This window comes from Colobus angolensis, unplaced genomic scaffold (assembly GCF_000951035.1).
Source record: "Colobus angolensis palliatus isolate OR3802 unplaced genomic scaffold, Cang.pa_1.0 Scaffold224, whole genome shotgun sequence".
NCBI classification, from domain to species: domain Eukaryota; kingdom Metazoa; phylum Chordata; class Mammalia; order Primates; family Cercopithecidae; genus Colobus; species Colobus angolensis.
Genome location: NW_012115422.1, coordinates 6,051,756 through 6,073,825, shown reverse-complemented (window position 1 = coordinate 6,073,825; position 22,070 = coordinate 6,051,756). Strand labels below are relative to the sequence as shown.

Sequence of the window (22,070 nt, the reverse complement as noted above, 5' to 3'; positions counted from 1 at the left end):
TTGGTAGCTACTTTAGGGTTCTGTGGAAAGGCATATAATTTTAAAATTTAAATAACTAAGGAGAATGGTTTTTAACATTTTATCATTTATTTAGGTTAATTGGGAAAAAGGGATTCAAGGGATAGGAACAAAGTGGTAATTTTAGGTTTTAGTTCTCGTTTTAGTGCTTATTATGTTTCTGGTACTGTGCAAAGCTTGCTGTATAAATTATCTCATTTAATTTTAGCCTCACAACCTTACAGAGAAGGTCAACGAGGCTCAAGGATTTTAAATAACTTAAAATCGGAACTTAGTACAGACTAAGTAAGCCCCAGGCCTTGACTTTATCCATTTTAAAATATATATTTACCAGTGGCCTGTATTTGAGGGGAGTCTCTGAATTTTCTACCCATTGCCTCATTCTTCTTAAATGTTTGGCTTAAACTTTTCATCATTAGAATCCCCCCACCCCACCTTATTTTTGTTCAGTCAGGGACTCACTTTGTCACTCAGCCTGGAGTGCAGTTGCATGGCTTACTGCAGCCTCCAGCTCCTGGGCTCAGGCTGTCCTCCTGCCTCAGCACCCTGAGGAGCTGGGACTGGAGGCAAGTGCCACCACACCTGGCTCCTTTTTTTTATTTTGTAGAGACTATATTGTTCCAGTTGGTCTCAAACTCCTGAGCTCAGGTGATCCTTCTGCTTCAGCCCCCCAAATCACTGGGATTACAAGCTAGAATCACTCTTTGGGTTAGAAAGGACATAGCCTCCGGAGGATCAGTTTTTAAGGGAGCACAAATTTGTGTCCTAAAATAACTTATTTGAAAAAAAAGTGCTTCCAGCACTTTTATATTTCAAACTTTGAGAATTAACTCTTCTCTGTGAAAGTTGTTAAAATAACTATTAGGTAAGAAATCCATTAATTATGACCTTATGTTCTTCCTTTCATCCTGTCATTCAACTGTGTCACAGATGAGCTGTTTGGGACTTGCTGTTTGAACTGGACTTTGATCAGTGGCAGTTTTGAAGAACAATCAATGGATGATTTAATCCCCTCTTGCGATTTCTTTTCTGATAGGTATTTTAACAACTTTTGGATTTATTAATAGTTAACATTTTCAGAAGTTGCAATGGCCTCTTTACTTCTAGTCATACAGTTTCTACATATGAAGTCATTCATTGCTTTCATCTCAGAAGGTACTGGGACCAGTTGTTTGGGACCCCACAGTGCCTATAACTAGTATTCTCTAAAATGAAAGGCTTGGTTTCTCTGGTTTCTCACAGCTTTCATATTCAATGATTTTGAAATAATAATCTTCCACAAGGCAATATATGAATAAAGCTCAATTTTATCTTAAATTTTCCAGCCCCTCTGATAAAAGTTTTGATACCATGGAATTTATTTTACTTACTTTAGTCCCAATCCAGTTGTTGCAGAGGATGCTAGATTTATGATGTGTGCATGTTTACCTCTAAAGGTTTTCCGTTTTTCCCTGAATAGTAATAATAGTAATTATTATTATAATTATTCAGTGCTGTAATTTATGGTCTAGAACAGAGGTTGGGCCCTTGAGTTTATAAAGTTGTATTGGAGCTCAGCCATGCCCATTCATTTATATATTGTGTGTGGCTGCTTTCATACTATCCTGACAGAACTGAGTAGTGACAGTAGAGACATTATGGCCTGCAAAGCTTAAAATACTTATTATCTGGACCTTTTGGAAAGAATGTATTGACCCCCAGTTCAGAGCATATGAAATAGTGTAGTAGAACATTAGAGTCAGACAGAGGTGGTTTCTATTCAGCTCAGTGACTTTTTAACTCTTAGACAAGTAACTTTATTTCTCTGAAGCTCAAATTACTCTCCTGTAAAATTAAGAGAATGAGATCCACTTGTTAATGAGGTTTCATTTATTTAACAAATATTTATAGCATGCTTTCTATTATATATGTCAGACATTTGTCATAAACACTGGAAATATAGGCATGACAGGATAGATAAGGTACCTGCCATTGGGAAGCTTATATTCTACTTTAAGAGTTAGACAATAAGCAGTTAAGCAAATATAATAGCCCATGGTGATAAATGCTGTGAAGAAAAATACAGTAGTAAAAGAGACTGAGTCAGATGATGCCACTTTAGATAGGGTAGACAGGGAAGGCCTCTCTGAAGAGGGAATATTTGAATAGAATCTTAAATAAACTGAGGGAACACTACTAGCTATAAGGCAAAGGACATTCCAGATAGAGGAAATAATATGGACAAAGACCTGAAGTGGAACAGACTTCATATTGCAGGAGCAGCGAGGTTAGCATGGCTGTTGTGGAGGAGTAAGCTAGGAGGGGAAGGTGTAAGATGAGATCTGAGAGGCCAACAGGGGCCTGAGCTTGAAGGGCCTTGTAGGTCTTGGTAGGAGGTTTGAATTTCATTCAGAGTGCAAGAGAAAGTCAAGCAAGGAGCCTTGTAATGATTATATTTCAGAAAGCTGGATAGTTTGAAGTTGTTAACAATGCAGGCTGTAGAACTTGTTGGATTTAAGATACATTTTAAAGTTAGACTCTATAGGACTTGATAAAATATATGTGAGATATTTATTAATTCAATAAGTGTTCATTTCAATTCATTAGGTAGTATAAGTAACCGTATCAAGTAAATGTGAAATGGTATTCGTCAAAGATTAGCTTTTTGTCCTCCTCTTCAAGTTAATAATCATATAAAATCTTGGCCTCATTGTATAACGACTGATAAAAAACTTGTTTTAGTAAGAAAATTGATTTTACGTCTTTTGAAGAAATTCTCCAAGATGGATTGTGTTAGAAAAAATTTTTCATATTGTAGAAAAATCAAATTTAATGATTTCTCAACTAAAAATTAACTCTTACAGTTTAATCTAAACATATTCCTCGTACAGAGATTCAATAAAACAAAAAGTGATTCACATGTATATGCTGCATTGTTTATTTGAAGTATTTTCTGAATCAGCTTGTTTTTCAAGTTCTTTATTGCCATGTATGTTTTGAAGTCTAGAGAATTTCTTCTTTATTATTTTAATTCTTCTCCAAACGTCTCTTATGTAGCTTAATCTTGACTGGTAATTTATAAATTTAGTAAATTATTCATTTTACATGTGTAATTTGTGATTATTTTTCTGTATTTTATAGAATGTTGTTCCAGCTGAGGTGTCCCTTGTTTGTGTGGTAAAGCCAGATGAATTCTGGGATAAGAAAGTAACACATTTTTGTTTTTGGAAAGAAAAGGATAGACTTGGCTTTGAGGTAAATGTAATCTCTTTTTTTAAAGTCCATTATATCTTTAAAAATAGTATTTTACTAAAATTATTTTTGATGGTTCAGCAGTGGTTACTAAGCAGTGTTTAAGGAATACTTAATTAGTGCCTAAATAATAATTAGTATACAGTCAGCATTTGGATACTTGCTGAATGAAGTATGATATTTTGATAAAGATCATGAAAGCTTTCTTGTTTTCCATTTTCAATTATATCATTCTTTGTTAACTTCTTTGAATAAGTGGAACCTTTGTTTTTAAAATTTTTTATTGCATTATGGAGAGGAAATTTAACAAATACTAGGAAATCCTAGACGTTTTGGAGTTGAAATTATAGTCTATTTTCTGTGACATGTCAAAATTATTTTTTAGTATCTGGCCAGTTTTAATACATGAACACAGTTATCCATCCTTTCCTACTGACTTTTTCTTTCTTTCACTTTCCTTGTGTGATAGTGCATCTTATTGGAGGTTAGAAAAAAGCACTACGATGGAATGTAAATCTAAGCAGTTTGTCATATTCTTTCTTCCACACCTGTTAATTCTCAGCTTCTCAGTAGGAGAGTTGATAAATAACAGACTTTACATTGTCTAAATAAAGTGTGGAAACTTTGAAGAATACAAAGTCTAACTCCAACCTGGTATAACATAGACTCTTGGAATGCTTACAGTCAGATAATAAAGATTCATTTTGGAATTTGCCATACTATACACTCGTTTTTGTTTTTACCTAGGTCAATATCAGTGTATTTTTGGTATGGAGAAAAAATTGTTAATGTATATTGGATAGAAAGATTTGAGAAAACTTAGTTTATTCTTAAAGGAGATGGCTGGAAATTTCTTTAAAATACATGGTTTTATTCTTTACTTAAAAAGTTAAGCTATAATTTACGTGCAGTGAAATTAATCCATTTTAGTGATAATTCTGAGAGTTCTGACAAAACATGTAAAACCACAATCAAGAAATCAGGAAGTGTCTCATCACCCCCAGAATTAGCCTATATGCTCCTGTAGTTAACTTCTCCATTTCTAGCTCCTGACTGGTGGTAGGAAAACTGTTTCTGTACTCACAAGCCGCTTCTCAGGTTTAGTAATTTGCTGTATTGATTCACAGAATTCAGGGAATCACTTTACTAACATTTGCTGGCTTTATATAAAGGTTACAGATGAACAGCCCAGATGAAGTGATATACAAAGTGCGAGGTCTAGAATGATCCAGAGCGCAGGAGCTTCTAACTCTAGGGAGTTGGGGTACACCACCCTCCTGGCCTGTGAACATGTTTATCAACCCAGAAACTCTCCAAATCATTGGCCATTGATGATTAACTAACTCAGTCTCCATCCTCTCTCCCTTCCCTGGAGGGAGAGGAGTGGCCATGAAAGTTTCCACCCTCTAATTATGCCTTGGTCTTTTTGGTGACAAGCCCTCATCTTTAATCTGTTTAGAGGCCCACAGCCACCATTCATCTTATTAACATCCAAAAAAACACTTATCACTCCAGAAATGCCAAGGATCTTAATAACTCTTTTATCAGTAACTGGGGACTGAGACCAAATGCTGTAATAAAAGATGCTCGTATCACCCAGGAATTACCAGGGTTTCAGGAGTTCTGTGCCAGGAACTGGGGACAAAGAGCAAATGCATATTTCTTATATCACAGTATCACAGATGGTATCTGTTTAAACCTTTTACCCATTTAAAAAATATATATATATCTTTTTTGTTACTGGATTTTGAGAGGTTTTTTATGTATTTTGTATAAAGTCATTTATCAGACACATAATTTACTAATATTACATCCTAGTCTATTGTTTGCCTTGTCATTCTCTTAACATTTTTCAAGAAATTTTTTTAACTGTGATGAAGTCCACTTTTTCAGTTTTTTTTTTTCTTCTGATTTCACAGTTGGAGAAACGGTTTTCTTTTATGAATCAGACTTTTGTTGTCATAATCTGAGAAATCTTTGCTTTACTCAAGGTCACAAAGATTGTCCTTGATATTTTCTTCTAAAAGTTGTATAGTTTTAGGCATTAAATTTAGATCTGTGATCTATTTTGAGTTCATGTTTGTGAGCTATGGTCAAGAATATGTATTTTATGACTTCAGGGTTTGTTTGTTTTTTTTTTTTTTGGGACGGAGTTTTGCACTTGTTGCCCAGGCTGGAGTGCAATGGTGTGACTCCAGCCCACTGCAACCTCCGCCTCCCAGGTTCAAGAGATTCTCCTGCCTCAGCCTCCCAAGTAGCTGGGATTACCGGCATGCACCACCACGCCTGGCTAATTTTTTGTATTTTTAGTAGAGATGGGGTTTCTCCATGTTAGTCACACTGGTCTCAAACTCCCAACCTCAGGTGATCTGCCGGTCTCGGCCTTCCAAAAGTGCTGGGATAACAGGCATGAGGCACCGCACCCAACTGACTTCAGTAATTTTAAGTTTGTTAAGGTTTGGTTTGTGACACACTGTATGTTCTATCTTGATGAGTTCCCAGAATAAGTATTCTGTTGTTGGATGGAGTGTTCTGTAACTGTCAAGATGATTCATAGTGTTATTCAGGTCTTCTCTATCCATGGTAATATTGTTTCTACGTGTTCTTTTAATAACTGAAAGAGGAATATTGCAACCTCTAACTGTTATATCTGGGATTATTTCTATTTTATTTCTGTCAGTTTTTGCTTCATGTATTTTGAAGCTCTATTGTTTATTGCATGAAGATTTAAGATAGCTGTGTCTTCCTGGTGAGTAGGGCCCAATTTATCATTTTTGAATGTTCTTTTTTATTCCTGATACTGTATCTGGCTCTGAAGTGTACATTGTCTGATATTAATATAACTACTCCAGCATTCTGTTGATCAGTGTTCATGTGTTATCTTTTCCATTATTTTACTTTTAATTTATTTCTTTATATTTAAAATGAATTTTTTGTAGACACCATATAGTTGGATCTTGCTTTCATATCCAGTTTGACAGTCTCTGTCTTTTCATGGGTATGACTATTTATATTTAATGCAGTTATTGATATGGTTTATAAAATCTACCATCTTGCTAGATTTGATGGGTTTTTTTTGTTCTTTTCTGTCTTTGGACTATTTTTTATAATTACATCTTACTCCATTTTTGGCTTGTAATTTCTGTCTCTTAATTTTTTAACGGTTACCTTACTGTTTACTGTATACATCTTTAATAATCAGTCTAACTTTCAAATATTATATCACTTCACATGAAATAGAAGGACCTTAAAACAGTCTATCTCCAGTACTTCCATCCCATTGTTGTTATACATTTCACTTTTACTGTGCTATAAACAAACACTATATTGCTACATTTTTTTTTGCTACAATAGTCTGTTTTCTTTTACATCAATTAAAAATTTTAAATTAATTTCATATTTACTTTCATTTATGCCATTTCTGACATTCTTCGTTTCTTTTTGGAGATTCAACTTTTGGTCTGGTGTCACATTCCTTTAATATATCTTGCAGTGCAGGTCTGTTGGCATTGAATTGTATCATTTTTTGTTTGCCTGAAGAGAATCTTTATTTCTATTTTAGTTTTGAAAATTATTTTCAATGGGTATAGAATTTTGTTTGTGTTTTTTTTTTTTTTTCCTCAGCACTTTAGTCATACAGTTGACCTGTGAACAATGCAGGGGTTAGGACCAGCAACCTCCTGTGCAGTTGAAAATCTGTGTCTAGCTTTTGACTTTCCAAGAACTTACATACTGATAGCCTACTATTGACCAAAAGCCTTACCAATAACATGAACAGTCAGTTAACACAAATTTTGTATATATATTATACATTGTATTCTTACAATAAAATAAGCTAGAGAAAAAATGTTAGGAAAATCATGAGGAAGAGGAAATATATTTACTATTTATTAAGTAGAAGTGGATCATCATAAAAGTCTTCATTCTCATTGCCTTGAGGCTGAGGAGAAAGAGGAAGAGGAGGGGTTGGTCTTGCTGTCTCAGGAGTGGCAGAGGCAGAAGAAAACCCCCTGTAAGTGGACCTGTGCAGTTCAGCCCTGAGTTGTTCAAGGGTCAACTGTATTTAAAAATGCTTTCTTGCCGGGTGCAGTGGCTCTTGAAATCCCAGCACTTTCGGAGGCTGAGGCGGTGGATCACCTGAGGGTCAGGAGTTCAAGACTAGCCTGACTAATATGGTGAAACCCCATGTCTACTGAAAATACATAAATTAGCCAGGCATGGTGGCACGTGCCTGTAGTCTCAGCTACTCGGGAGGCTGAGACAGGAGAGTTGCTTGAACCCAGGAGGCACAAGTTGCAGTGAGCCGAGCTCGCGCCACTGCACTCCAACCTGGGTGACAGAGGAAGACCCTGCCTTTAAAAAAAAAAAAAGTAAAAAGTAAATAAAATTAAAAATGCTATCTCATTGCCTTTGCCTTCTCATTGTAATGGTCACTGACAAGAAGGCCGCTGTGTTTTATATCTTTGGTCTTCTGTGTATGTTATTTGCCTTTTTTTCCCTTTAGCCACTTTCAAGATTTTCATTTTGATTTTGGTTTCTGCAGTTGTATTTTGCTATATCTGTGTATGTTTTATTTGGTATTTATTCCACTTAGTGTTCTCTGTACTTCTTAGATATCTGGTTTGATGTCTGTCATCAATTTTGGAAAATGTTTATACGTTCTCTTTTCAAGTATTTTCTCTGCCCTTTTTCTGTTTCCTCTGGAACTCCAGTTCGATGTATGATACAATATTTGAAATTTTCTCACCATTTTCTTTGGTCTTCTGTTTTATTTTTATCCCTGTGTCTTTCTCTTTGTGTTTTTCAGTTTAGGTATTTTTCTTGATCCATTTTCAAGTTCACTGTTTGTTTCCTTGGTTGTGTTAAGTTTGTTGGTAAGACCACTGAAAATTACTGTGCTTTTGATTTGTAGCATTTCTATTTGACTCTTCCTTAGAGTTTCTCTTTGCTGAAATTCCTCATCTGTTCTTGCATGTTATTTTTCATGCTCTATAGCATCAATATCTTACATTTCCTATTTCATAGTCTTAATATCTGCATCTGTCTTAATCCACCTAACGTTGTTTGCTTTGTTTCTTGACAGTAGGTCATTTTCTTTCCTTTTTTGTGTGTGCCTTGTTATTTTTTATTGAATGTTAGACATCTTGTTTAGGACAGTAAAGACTGAGGTGTATTTTGTGCCTGCACATGAGCTCATCTTGTCCTTTTCCTAGGCATAAGGGAAGGGTTGAGTTCTAAACAGGAATTGAGTGGGCTTTGGATTTAGTTGTTGCTATTATTTTCCTTAGTCCTCCACAGGCTTCTAATTCCTGTAGAGTTACTTTGTGTTGAAGATGGGGGCTGGTTTGCCGGAGAGTTTTGCTTTTTCATTATTTGTTCTACCTTCTGCTCTAGGTCTTTCCTTTGTGCCTGCACCTCAGAGAAAGTCATTCTGTGTACAATTGACCCTCAGCGATAGGCTGCTGTTACTTGTTATTCAGTATTTGTTAGAGAGGCATTCTCTGTTGTTCTTATTCAGCCTCAATCTTAGGCAGGCACTGTGTCCCTCAGCCTAGTGGGTAAGGGCCCTGTTGGTAAGTTGCCCCTCTCCCACTTTTAGGAACCTGTGTTAGTTTGGGTTTATAACATATTCCTGTCTCCACTCCCTCCCCTGTGATAGTCTTTTTCCATCTTCTACCTGGTGGTGGGACTTCAGTTGTCCTCTGTGTGGTGGGACTTCAGTTGTCCTCTAAGGCCAGTGGGGTTTTCAGTCCTTTCTGCAGCACTCTAAGACTTTTTTTTTCATAGGAGAGATAGCATTGAAGATTTTGGGTTGTGCTTCATGCCTTTCCAGTAGTGGCTGCTCTTCCCCTCACCCAGGCCTGTGCTCCAAGAGAGGCTTTTTCAAATCTCTTATTCCTCTTATTTCCAGTCTTTCTCATGACTCCTTCAGAGATCTTTCCCCTAGAGATTCAGCCTCCAAGTGAGTATGAATTCTTCTTATGTCTATACTTCCATGGATTCTGTACTTTCACACTACCTCACATTTGGCCTTAATGATTCATTAAAAATTTTACCTAAATTCCTACCTGGCTGGCATCAGGTCTGGCATTTTTTTCCAGGTAAGCAAGTACTCCAGTTCCATCTTCTTGAAGATGCAGGTCTTTCCTTAGATTCCAGGTTAATTGGTTTCCTTGTGAATTTAGCTCTCCAGTGGCTTCAGGAAAGTTATGGTGTTTCAGATTAACTTGCATTTTTTTTTTGTCATTGTTATATAAAAGTTGGAGCCATGCTCTTTCCAACTTTCTACATCCTAAGTGGGAGCCAGAGTTTTTTCCCACTTTTCTCTTCAACTTTTGTCATTGGTAGACTTGACTATTCCGTAGACTTGATGGAAGGATGTGTACCAGTAATGTAAGGGAAGATGACCAAAGCTGCTGGGTCACATTAGGAAGGGTGTTGCCCTGGTAGTTGATTGGAAAACTGCGCCCCCACAAAAAAAGACAAAAGCATAGTGAGGGAAAAAAGTAAAAGCTGAAGGCAAGAGGCCTGAATGTTGCCTCAAGAGTCAGGAGCATGGTGAGTGAAGACTTCAGCAGCCAGTGAGGCCTGCAGTTCATGGCCTGGGGCATGCAGGAAATGTTGCTCTGAGAGAATGCAAAGTGAACTGGGGGCAAATAGCAGAAACTAAAGCTGTGAGCACTCAGTGCCATGGAAGATCCCTTTTCGTGAGGCACCTGTCACATCCTGCTTAAGCTAAGTAGGCATCTGCTCAGAGATGCTCTGGTAGTTGGGTCTTATGCTATATAAATTAATAGTGACTTTAAGTACCCTGCATCTTGGAGGATAAAATAGAAGACAGAATTTCTATCTACCTTGTTGTAGTGTCATAGATTGTTGTTTTAAAACAGAAGCATTAAAACTTCTTTTATCAATATGTTTTCTTAGACATTTAAGAGATTCAGCTAGGATATTTTCTCAAGTAAGTAAGCACTAGGCAGTTACTAAAAGCCCAGTTTCCTAATGAGATGTTTTCTTAGACATTTAAGAGATTCAGCTAGGATATTTTCTCAAGTAAGTAAGCACTAGGCAGTTACTAAAAGCCCAGTTTCCTAATGAGATGAGAGTAATTTCAAATGCTGGTTAATACGCTGCCAAACAAACCTGGCTTTAAGGGGGCAATTCAGTACTATCCATTAAATGATACTTAGAGCTCTATATAATTAAATCCAACACAGATGCTTGTTTAATTGCAAATAATTTTCCCTGGTATTATTTTGGATAATTTAGCCTGTTGTAATTAAGCCTGTGTTTGTACATCTAGTATAAATATTTTAAAAAAATTTTTTTAAACTTTGTTAAGAGTAGTGGTGATCCTGTAAGCATAAATGTATGTTTTACCTTATAAAATTAAATTATCTGCAACAAAGATTTATTACCAGCTGTCTACAATGCTCATCAAGTAAACACCCAGTGGTCATTTTGGTGACACCTTGTTCCCACATGATTTCTTGTTTTCTTGCCCATGATACTTTCTAAATTTTTTCTTCTAGGTAACCTCCTTCCTATTCACTCCTCCAGTGTTTTTCATCAGCCATTGAATATTCATCTCTCATTGCTAACCTTAATATTTCTCTGTATATCCTTCCTATCTCTGACATAGATACCTACCTGTTTAGTTTCCTTTTTAGCAACTCAGATATTATATTCAGGTACTTCATATCTTTCAGCAGCATTGTACCTGGTGACTGTGATAGATTTTGCTGGTTAGATGATAGTGTCTATATTCTGTCTAATGACAAGATAAAATTGAGGTCATACTGGCATTAATCTTGTCTTCAAATGGAGAGATTAACTATCAAAAGGATCTCCACTCTCCTTTTTTGTCACTCATTAAAGTGTTGTTTATTTAATGGTAACCAACCCCCATTCTAAATCGCTTTATTCTCTTATCTGTTAATACTGGATCTAATCGTGTTCCTTTCTGAGACTATACATAATTGTAGGATCCAGGACCAAAGGCTTCCATGATGCTCTTCTTTCAAGAACACCTCTGGCTCCATTTATTCTGATTCTTTCCAGTTTTTATAGAAACCTATTTTCCTTGAGTGAGAAAAATCTTCTTCAACAAACAGGTACAAGCAGGCATATACATCAAAATAGTATGTGTGTGAACATATATACACACATGAATCTTTACTAAGTGCAGAAATACATACAAAGGCAGATTTTCATTCTGGATCTTGCACACACATTCTTAGCAATAGTGAAATAATAAAACATCTCAGTGCCTACAAAATGAAACTTTCAGTGGTAGGTTTTTGGGGAATGTTTTACCAGGAAAGGATAAGTATTATAGTTACAGAAGGAATAATGAGAGTAAAGGAGAAACAAGTTTTTAATCTTTCTACAAGTTAAAATTTGAGATAAAAGAAAACCTGCACAAATGTTTTATTAAAGACCAGATGGTAAGTACCTCTCTCTTCAAACTTGTTGAACCATGGTATATGCTAGTTAATACAATATTGTGGTTTAGTCGTTTAATTTGTCTTGTCTTGACTTCTCTAACATATATAAAATGAAAGGGGAAAGTAATATTTAGGGCTTTATTACTTTTAAAACTTTATGTTTTGTATTGCTTTTGAAAGGACTTAGCAAAAGTTTGAAATGCTCGTGCAGGGTAGTGATCTTTTTTTCCTTCTTTTTTGTAGTTTTTTTTTATTCTTGTTCCCTTTTTCTGATTATTAGATTTCAGATTTCTTTGGTAATATGAGGATAGATTTGAAATTTAGATTTCTGCTTAGTAAAATGATAGCTGCTTTGAACATAACCAGTAACGTTTTTCTTCATAAATTTAATGGTATGCATAAATACTAGAATGTTCATGGAGATGGCTATTTGAAAATAATTGATGAAAATCAGAATTTGATCCATTCCACATTCTTAAATTGATAAAACATATGTTAAAGTGTCATTTTCCTAAAGGTGAAATCATGACTCTAATGCAAATATAAAATGAGCTTAAGTCAAATACATTATTCAGTTCGTTGATAGATTAGGTTACCAGTAATTTGTAAGCTGTGGTTCAAAGAGCATTTGAGGAATTCAGGGTTTTTATAGGAAAAGATTGCCAACCAGATTAGATACGAACCTAATTATTGTTCTATACATCCATAAGTTGTAAACTTTGAGGTTGTCTCTTATTCCACTAGACAGAGTGTGTCAGTCTCATTAGACAATTATTTGCCTTTATTCTTTTTTCTTTTTTTTTGAGACAGAGTCTCGCTCTGTTGCCCAGGCTGTAGTGCAGTGGCACAATCTTGGCTTACTGCAACCTCCGCCTCCCAGGTTCAAGCGATTCTCCTGCCTCAGCCTCCCGAGTAGCTGAGATTACAGGCATGCGCCACCATGCCCAGCTAATTTTTGTTTTTTAAGTAGAGACAGAGTTTCACCATGTTGGCCAGGCTGATCTTGAACTCCTGACCTTGTGATCCACCCACCTCAGCCTCCCAAAGTGCTAGGATTATAGGCGTGAGCCACCATGTCCAGCCTATTTACCTTTATTCTAAACAGAACCTACAAGTTAACTTCTACTCCTACAGAGCTTACTACCTACTGATCAGTCTATAGAGAGTCAATCAAAGATACAAACCCACCACTGCATGAAACAACACCCAGTAATAATGTTTGCCTGTTTCCGAGATTTAGGTAGTTTATCTGATAGATGAATTTTATTTTTTATAGGAGGCTATTTTGTAAAACTTGATTTTGGATATCAGTGACATATTGCATTGATCACTGCAAGATAATATAAGCTGTTTCTTGAAGTTTGATATTTTAGTATCAAACTATGTATCAGTCTCTCTTTAAACTTTGTATTCCAAGCTGAGAGCAACATTATTTAGTATTTTCCTACATCACTTTCTAAATTTTTCAGAGGATTTATATCCTTAATGGAGGAATATATTTTTAATACTATCTTTTAAAAATATAAGTTTTTTCTTTACTTAAAATATATTAATTTGAAAACTTTCAGATATTAGTTGCCTAGTTTGGGAGATTTGTCAGTTGCTCAGATTTATCACTCAGCTGGAAATCATAATCAGTTTGGTGGCTTTCTCTGTTAAACAATTTCAAATAAACCACTGGTGAATAATGAACCATAAGAGTCACTGATAATTGATATGTAACAACTTAAGGGGAAGAATAGGGATGATAATCCTGTAAATTTGCCTCAAGACAATTATTACTAAAGGTGTAAATTGTACTCATTTCATAAAATTGTTATGTAGCATATCAAGATGTCTTTAGTACTCTAAAAATAATGATAAAAAACATAGTATGCAGTGTGATGAAATTAAATTTGGTTCTTCATTTTTGGAGAAGAAAAGACTTTACACATTCAAAGAGTTATCTACCAATCCAGGACTGCAAACTGTCTCTTATGTAGTTGCTTAAAAAGAAATATGAAAATTACAAAAATAAGCCAGCTAGGTTTTTTAAAAGTATAAAAGTTAAAATGTCAAATATCAGGCCATGAAAATAGCTTTTCCTCTCTATTTTTGATGGCATAATACCTTTTTTTTTTTTTTGAGACTGAGTCTTCCTCGGTTGCCAGGCTGGAATGCAGTGGCGTGATCTCAGCTCACTGCAACCTCTGCCTTCCGGGTTCAAGTGATTCTCCTGCCTTAGCCTCCCGAGTAGCTGGGACTATAAGTGTGTGCCACCACTCCCAGCTAACTTTTGTATTTTTAGTATAGACAGGGTTTCACCATGTTGGCCAGGATGGTCTCGATCTCTCGACCTCGTGATCTGCTTGCCTCAGCCTCCCAACATAATACCATTTTGATTGTGATGTATATGTAATCTTAAAATTCAACACGAAAGGTAACTTTATAAATGATTTATGGTGAATTATTGTATTTTGTATGACTGTTTCTAAATTAACTGAAGATCCTTAATATCATTTCTTAAGTGGGAAAAACACAAATTGGTCTTACATTTTTATCTTGGTATAATATATTATTTAAGGCCAGGAGCAATGGCTCACCTCTGTAATCCCCACACTTTGGGAGGCTCAGATGGCAGGATTACTTGAGCCCAGGAGTTTGGAACCAGCCTGGGCAACACAATGAGAACCCTTCTCTACAATTAATAACAACAACAACAACAATAATAATAATAATATTAAAAACAGCTAGGTATGGTGATGCACACCTGTATTGCTAGTTACTAGGAAGGCTGAGGAGGGAGGATCACTTGAACCAAAGAGTCAAGGTGCAGTGGCCCTCCAGCCTGGGTGCCAGAGAGAGACCCTGTCTCTAAAAAAAAAAAAAAAAAAATTGTTTAAGGTGTTATTATGAAGTTTGCTTTAATTTAGTATTTTGTAATACTAATAATTAAGTAAATCCTTTTAGAAAAATTAAAATGAGCTTATTATATATACTACTTCATTATGTTCTGCAAAATAAATGTAGAATGATGTGGAGAGTGTATGAAATTTTCATAACCAAGAAATAGTGATTTAGAGAGTCACAATAGGCTAGTCTAAAGAGATGCTAGATACTTTTGGAAAATGTACTCTTTTAAATATTTTTCTGAGAAATGAAAATGTTGAGTTTGTGGTTCCATCTTCTCCATGGGCAATGAATTGTTTGATTTTCAAAGAAGGTTTGTCTTTAAGTTAGAATATGATGTTTCTATCAATTGGTCACTTAATTAAAACAGGTGACAATGTCAATAAATATTTGAAAGAAGGTTTTGCAGAAGATAATAAAGAATTTACCATATAATTTTTAAATTAATATAATCATTTATATATATGTGCCATTTTGTACTTTTCAGTATTTGTGCTCTAATTCACAGTGTTATTTCTTATTCATTAATGACTTCACTAAAGATTTTCAAAGCTTTTTTTATAGCTTTGGAAAATGTTTCTTTAGAATTTTCAGCAATTGTGTCATTGTTCTTCATTTTCATATTTAGAATCATAGGATAAAATGAATTATACATAATACATGTGATCTCAATATGATTTTGAGGGGGAATCTTTTCTAATTTTTTTCTTTCTTTTAGTTGATGATTGCTCTCTGAGGCTGGACTTCAAAAAAATTTGATTATGGGCTGGGCACAGTGGCTCATGCCTGTAATCCCAGAACTTGGGGAGGCTGAGGCGGGTGGATCACCTGAGGTCAGGAGTTCAAGACCAACCTGGCCAAAATGGTGAAACCTCATCTCTACTAAAAAATTTAAAAAACTAGCCAGGCGTGATGGTGGGCACCTGTAATCCCAGCTGCTCAGGAGGCTCGGGAAGATAATTGCTTGAACCTGGGAGGCAGAGGTTGCAGTGAGCTGAGATCGTGCTATTGCACTCCAGCCTGGGTGACAAGAGCAAAACTCTCTTACCAAAAAAAAAAAAAAAAAAATTTTTTCATTATGTCTCTTTCTTTGTTTTTTTCTTCTTTGCCAGGTAATAGAACATTTCCCATAAGATAAAACTGATCCTTTGATTTGCATTGCTTTATATTTAAACTTTCATATAGGTTTGCTATCTATGAAAGTTTAGTGATCTCTTCAAGAGCTGTAACAGAAAGGAATATAGGAAGCCCTACCAGTATTTTGTAATTTTAAAAACTGTAATGAAACAATTTATAGAAAATCACCTAGTCTGGGATTCCTAATTTTGTTTTGTTGCATTACCCTGAAATGTGTCAGTTTTTTCTGTTTTCTTCACGTTGAGTTTTTGCTTTTAAAACACTAGAAATCTCTACACAGTTTTCCTTTTTCAATATTCCAGTTCTACTTCAGGCCTAAATCCCACCCTGCAAATGGTTTCTTACTTTTGCTTGTGCGTTTGAATTTGCTCTTTTCAAGCAAATTCACAGTGGTGACATCACACCCTTCTGTGATGTTTGCCATCATTGGAGTGGAGTTGAATTGTCTGTTTATTCAAACTTGGTTTGTCCTCTAGGAAACAGTTGTCTTTAATTTATATATTGTATCCTGGTAAGTGGTGTAATTTTCCAAAGTCAGGTGGACAGTTTTTCACCTTTGTAAACAGAGTGTATTTTTGCAGTGCATTGGAAGGAGGGATTCTCTTTCGTCTTACACATGCTGATCCTGACCCACTTTATAAAGGTGATTGTTAGGTGAAAAGCATATGTATAGAATAAGATGTTTCCTACTATTGCACACTCTTTTTTTTTTTTTTTTTATTATACTTTAAGTTCTAGGGTACATGTGCATAACGTGCAGGTTTGTTACATATGTATACTTGTGCCATGTTGGTGTGCTGCACCCATCAACTTGTCAGCACCCATCAATTCATCATTTATATCACGTATAACTCCCCAGTGCAATCCCTCCCCCCTCCCCCTCCCCATGATAGGCCCCAGTGTGTGATGTTCCCCTTCCCGAGTCCAAGTGATCTCATTGTTCAGTTCCCACCTATGAGTGAGAACATGCGGTGTTTGGTTTTCTCTTCTTGTGATAGTTTATGGCGATTCCTCAAGGATCTAGAACTAGATGTACCATATGACCCAGCCATCCCACTACTGGGTATATACCCAAAGGATTATAAATTATTCTACTACAAAGACACATGCACATGTATGTTTATTGCGGCGCTATTCACAATAGCAAAGACTTGGAATCAACCCAAATGTCCATCTGTGACAGACTGGATTAAGAAAATGTGGCACATATACACCATGGAATACTATGCAGCCATAAAAAAGGATGAGTTTGCGTCCTTTGTAGGGACATGGATGCAGCTGGAAACCATCATTCTTATTGCACACTCTTAAATGTCTTTTCCCTTCATTCTTTTTCTAAAATAATGTTTCTAGTAAAGTGGAAACATTTATTGCTCTTTAGCCAGCCTACTCTGCCCTTTCTCCTCACCTTCACCCTCTTAAACAAAAATGAGATTATTGCAGTGGAAACTGAGATGTTTCATCACAGTAGATAGTTCTGTAAGTTGTTAATTGGAAATTATTGTGATGGTGAGTCTGCTGATTGTTCAAACTGTTGCTTTTCCCCCACATACGTTATTTAACTTCGAGATACCTTTGGTGTTGATAAAATTCTGTATGTCTACATGGCAGGGCTACTGTTTTAACTTTTACTAGCCACCAGTGAATTTTATAAGAATATGGATTGTATAAAATGTTTTATAATAATGGAGAAAATGAGTTTTCTGTAGCTTTCCATAATTGTGTTCTTCCCTTATTTAAAACTATTTTGCATAGGTAAAAACAGAATAGCAGTAATCTTGGTCAATTTTTAAAAAAATTATTTTGATTAAAAGATAATATACTCCTAAATATATGTTATGTCATAAAAGGTGAATCTGTACTGTTGACATTTAAGTTCATTTTAGGAAAAAGCTTTTAAGAGAATTATTCAGATGGAAATAAACTTTTGTTATATGTAGCTGTTAACTGGAAAATTTCCCTATGGCTCATTAAACTCGAAACATGTTTATCAGTGATTTTGGTGCATTTAGGAACTGTAAAAGTAGAAAGGAATACATATGGTAAGGCTAACCAGTGTGGGTAGAAAAGTGACAAGTGCTCTTCATTGGACAAGACAGGTAATATATTAGAGAGAATGGCCCAAATTAAATGTATCAGATATCAGCTCATTAGAATTAGGTCCTTTTAGAGCTTAAAGAAACATCATCGATAATTTAATGAAGATGGCTTCTTCAAAAGATTGGGGAATGAGCTTGGAGTGGTGAATTCCTTTAGGTTGTCTTCTACATAAGTTAGTGAATTTGTGGCAGAACTAGGGCACAAACCTGGAATGAATGGCTTCTAGTTTTGTATGTTTTCATTTGTAAAATAATGGTGTTTTTTCCTGGTAAAAGGGTTGGGAAATCATTTGGAGTATTCTAGTAAAGCCTTTGGCCCTCTATGCTGTTACGACAAAAGCAGCAACAACATTTAGGGTGTTTTCAGCAAAGGCTTTAGAACAAAGCAGAAAACTTTATTCTACCTTTTGTGCATTACACAACCGTCTCGGGAATATTGCAGAGAAATATTGCAAAGAAACAAATGAAAAGCTAATTTATTTGCCAGAAGCATATCTTATTCATCCTCACATTCCCAACACTAAAACACACGTCTTCTAATAAATAAGTTTAACTCCACTAAGTAATGATTGTTAAGTGAATCAATAGCACATTATTAAAAATTAAGTTTAGTATAAGGGACATCTGACTGTAAGTATTTGGATTTATTTCTGGGTTCTGTATTGGTGGTATAAAAATCGTCACATAGACCAATGGAACAGAATAGAGAACCCAGAAATAAGTCATCCTGTGATTTACCATCCTATGATTTTAAATGTGAAATCATCCTATGATTCTGAATATGAAAACAAAGAAACAATGACACTGTTACTATGGCCTTATAGTATGGTTTGAAATCAGGTTGTGTGATGCCTCTAGGTTTGTTCCTTTTGCTTAGTCTTGGTTTGGCTATACGGGCTATTTTTTGGTTCCATGTGAATTTTAGAATTGTGTTTTCTAATTCTGTGAAGAATGATGGTGGTATTTTGATGGGGGTTGTGTTGAATTTGTAGATTGCTTTTGGCAGTATGGGCATTTTCACAATATTGATTCTACTCATCCATGAGAATGGGATGTTTCCATTCGATGGAATGTTTGTGTCATCTTTATTATATTATATATATCATTATATTAATATATATTGTATATATATCTACATCTATCTTTCTATCTGTCTATCTGATGGAATACTACTCAGCCATATAAAGGAATGAATTAACAGCATTCACAGCGACCTGCATGAGATTGGAGACTATTATTCTAAGGGAAGTAACTCAGGAATGGAAAACCAAACATCGTGTGTTCTCACTAATATGTGGGAGCTAACCTATGAGGACACAAAGGCATAAGAATGATAAAATAGACTTTGGGGACTTGGGGGAAAGGGTTGGAAGGGAGCAGGGGATAAAAGACTATAAATAGGGTGCAGTGTATACTGCTCGGGTGATGGGTGCATCAAAATCTCACAAATCACTACTAAAGAACTTACTCATGTAACCAAACACTGACTGTATCCCAGTAACCTATGGAAAATTAAAAATAAATAGGGGACATGATAGTGGGATTTTTCAAAAGAGAGATTTTCGTCAGTATTTAGATAGAATATTATGTTAAATAAAATGCAGTTGAGGAGCAAAGAGACCATCCTTATATTTTGTATTTTTTTTGAGACAGAATCTCCTTCTGTTGCCCAGACTTGAGTGCAGTGGCACGATCATAGCTCGCTGCAGTCTTAAAATCCTGGGCTCAAGCAATCCTTTTACCTTGGCTGCCTGCCCAAATTGTTGGGATTACAAGCATGAACCACCATGTCCGGCCTGCATTTTCAGGAGAGAATGCTCTGGGATTTTATCTTTTCAGATGTGAATTCATGCACGATTTAGCAAGTAATTTATTTCCTAATAGAATAAATATATATTACTTGGTTTCGTTTTTAGTATATGTAGTTATATATCTTGTTAATATATTGCTTGACATTTTTAGAGAAGGGAAAAGTTCTTTTCTGGGATCTGATTGTGTTTAATTTCCCTAGTGTAAAAGCATCTCTGTGGATCCCCAAAAAAGAGTTGTGGGCCGGGTGTGGTGGCTCACACCTGTAATCCTAGCACTTTAGGAGGCCAGGGCGAGTGGATCACTTGAGGTCAGGAATGTGAGACCAGCCTGGCCAACATGGTAAAACCCCGTCTCTACTAAAAGTACAAAAAAAAATGAACCAACCATGGTGGCACGCACTTGTAGTCCCAGCTACTTGGGAGGTTGAGACAGGAGAATCGTTTGAACCTGGGAGGCGGAGCCTGCATTGAGCTAGAAATCAGTAATACGGATTGCTGATATGATTGATTATTGATTTCTAGCTTAATTTTATTGTGATCGTAATAATGTATTCCTTTGAAATTTACTGAGGCTTTCTTATGCACCAACATACAGTCAAGTTTTAAAATATTTCATAACTTGCTTGAAAACGTGTAATTCTCTTATTATTAGTTGTGGGATTCTGTATATGTTTATTAAATGCAACTTTTTGATCTTTAGCTTCTCTTTGTCTTACACATTTTTTTTAAGAGACCAGATTGTTTGCCTTATAGAGTTTCCAGTAGTCTACCTATTTCTGCAAGTATCCCTGTGGTATAATATACATGTATTTTTATAAACTGATAGTTGAATTTAGACAGTGATTAGATTTAGAGTTGATTTTCTAAGGCTCGTCACAGGTGGTGATGTGTTCCTTGATGATGAGATTTGTAATAGTTGTCTTTTTGTGATGTTAGCAGCCATTGATGTTCAGTGTCTAGATCTCTTACTTCATTAAAAATTACAAAATGATTAGTTCTATTATTCCTTCTTCATTTACTAGCTGTAATAGTTTTATAATGAGAAGCTTATTATTTTTCTATCCAGTAATACAGTTTGTATATGAAAAGTGAAGTAAATGCTTGTTTCTCTTTATTTGCTGGTTTCCTAATACACTTTATATATGAAAGGCTAAATAAATACTTGTTTCTCTTTATTTGCTGGTCTCCCTCCCTTCCTCCCTTCCTTCCTTCCCTTTCCTCTTTCCCTTTCCTTCCTTCCCTTCCTTTCCTTCCATTTTTTTCTTCGTGGGGTTCTCTGTCCCCCAGGCTGGAGTGCAGTGGTGCAATAATAGGTCCCTGCAGCCTAACTCCTGGCAACAAGTGGTCCTTCCGCTTCAGCTTTCCAAGTAGCTGGGACTACAAGTACACTTTTTTATTTTTTATTTTTGTAGAGATTGGATTTTCTTACATTGCCCAGGCTGATCTTAAACTCCTAGTTTCAAGCAATCCTCTTGCCTTGGTCTCCCAAAGTGCTGAGATTACAGGCATGAGCCACCATGCCCAGTCTGGTTTTCGTTATAGTGTGTTCTCTAGCTTAGTCCAGTGGTGATTATTTCTTTTGTATCAGTATGCACTCATTGATTTAAGCATATTTAATGTTTCAATTCATGGCATTTATCATTCTTATTGATGTGTAACTTGTCACATCTTTGGTCAGTGGAAGCCTTTTCACGTCCTTTCGTCACAACCATAGTAGTCTTTGATAGCTTTTTTGATGTCTGATAAGGTGTTCCAAGCTTACTCATCATGTGTATTTCTCCATTTCTCCAAGGAGCCCTGATTCCTTTTATTTTATTTTATTAAAAAAATGTTTTTTGACTAATGCTATTTTAGTAAAACCTGATTCTTTTTTTTGAGAAATGATACTCAGAGATCACAGTCTGGATACTAGGAGTATACATTTTTACAAAATTGGTCATTATTTCTAAACCTTCCATTGGACACAACTGGAAAATACATATACATATAAATATGTGTGAGAGAGTGAGTGAGAGTGTGTGTGTTCATTTAAAATGAAATACATTGTGGAGTTTAAACTGATAATTCCAATTTAAAATGAGCACCATAAGGATGCTTTTTCTCTCCCACATCTTCCTTCCTCCCTTGCCAAAACCCATTTTCTTAAGGTTGTTGGGGATGGCAGAATTATAATATCCCATCTCACTCACTGGCTTTGTTCCTCATCAGGTAATTGCAGAATGGCAGTACTAAAACTATCACTAACAGCACGATTACTGAAAGCATAAAGAATCTAATGATTCACCTCATTGGTTGTAGGTATTCTGTTTTCTTATGTCAGTTTTGATAAGTTACACTTTTTAACAGGAATATGTCTATTCTTCTAAGTTTATAGGTATCGGCACAAAATTATCCTGTATCCTTAATGTCTTTTATTTTTTATTTTTTATTTTTTTTTT

General features: G+C 35.6%; 1 protein-coding gene across 1 annotated transcript in view; it reads left to right on the top strand.

Moving 5' to 3' along the window:
• SESTD1 (SEC14 and spectrin domains 1) overlaps nt 1-22,070 on the top strand; it is a 157,095-nt gene that overhangs the window by 82,900 nt on the left and 52,125 nt on the right. Inside the window, exon 5 of the mRNA XM_011944053.1 lies at nt 3,139-3,252. Within this exon, the coding sequence (XP_011799443.1) occupies nt 3,139-3,252 (114 nt within the window). The remainder of the gene's footprint in view (nt 1-3,138; nt 3,253-22,070) is intronic.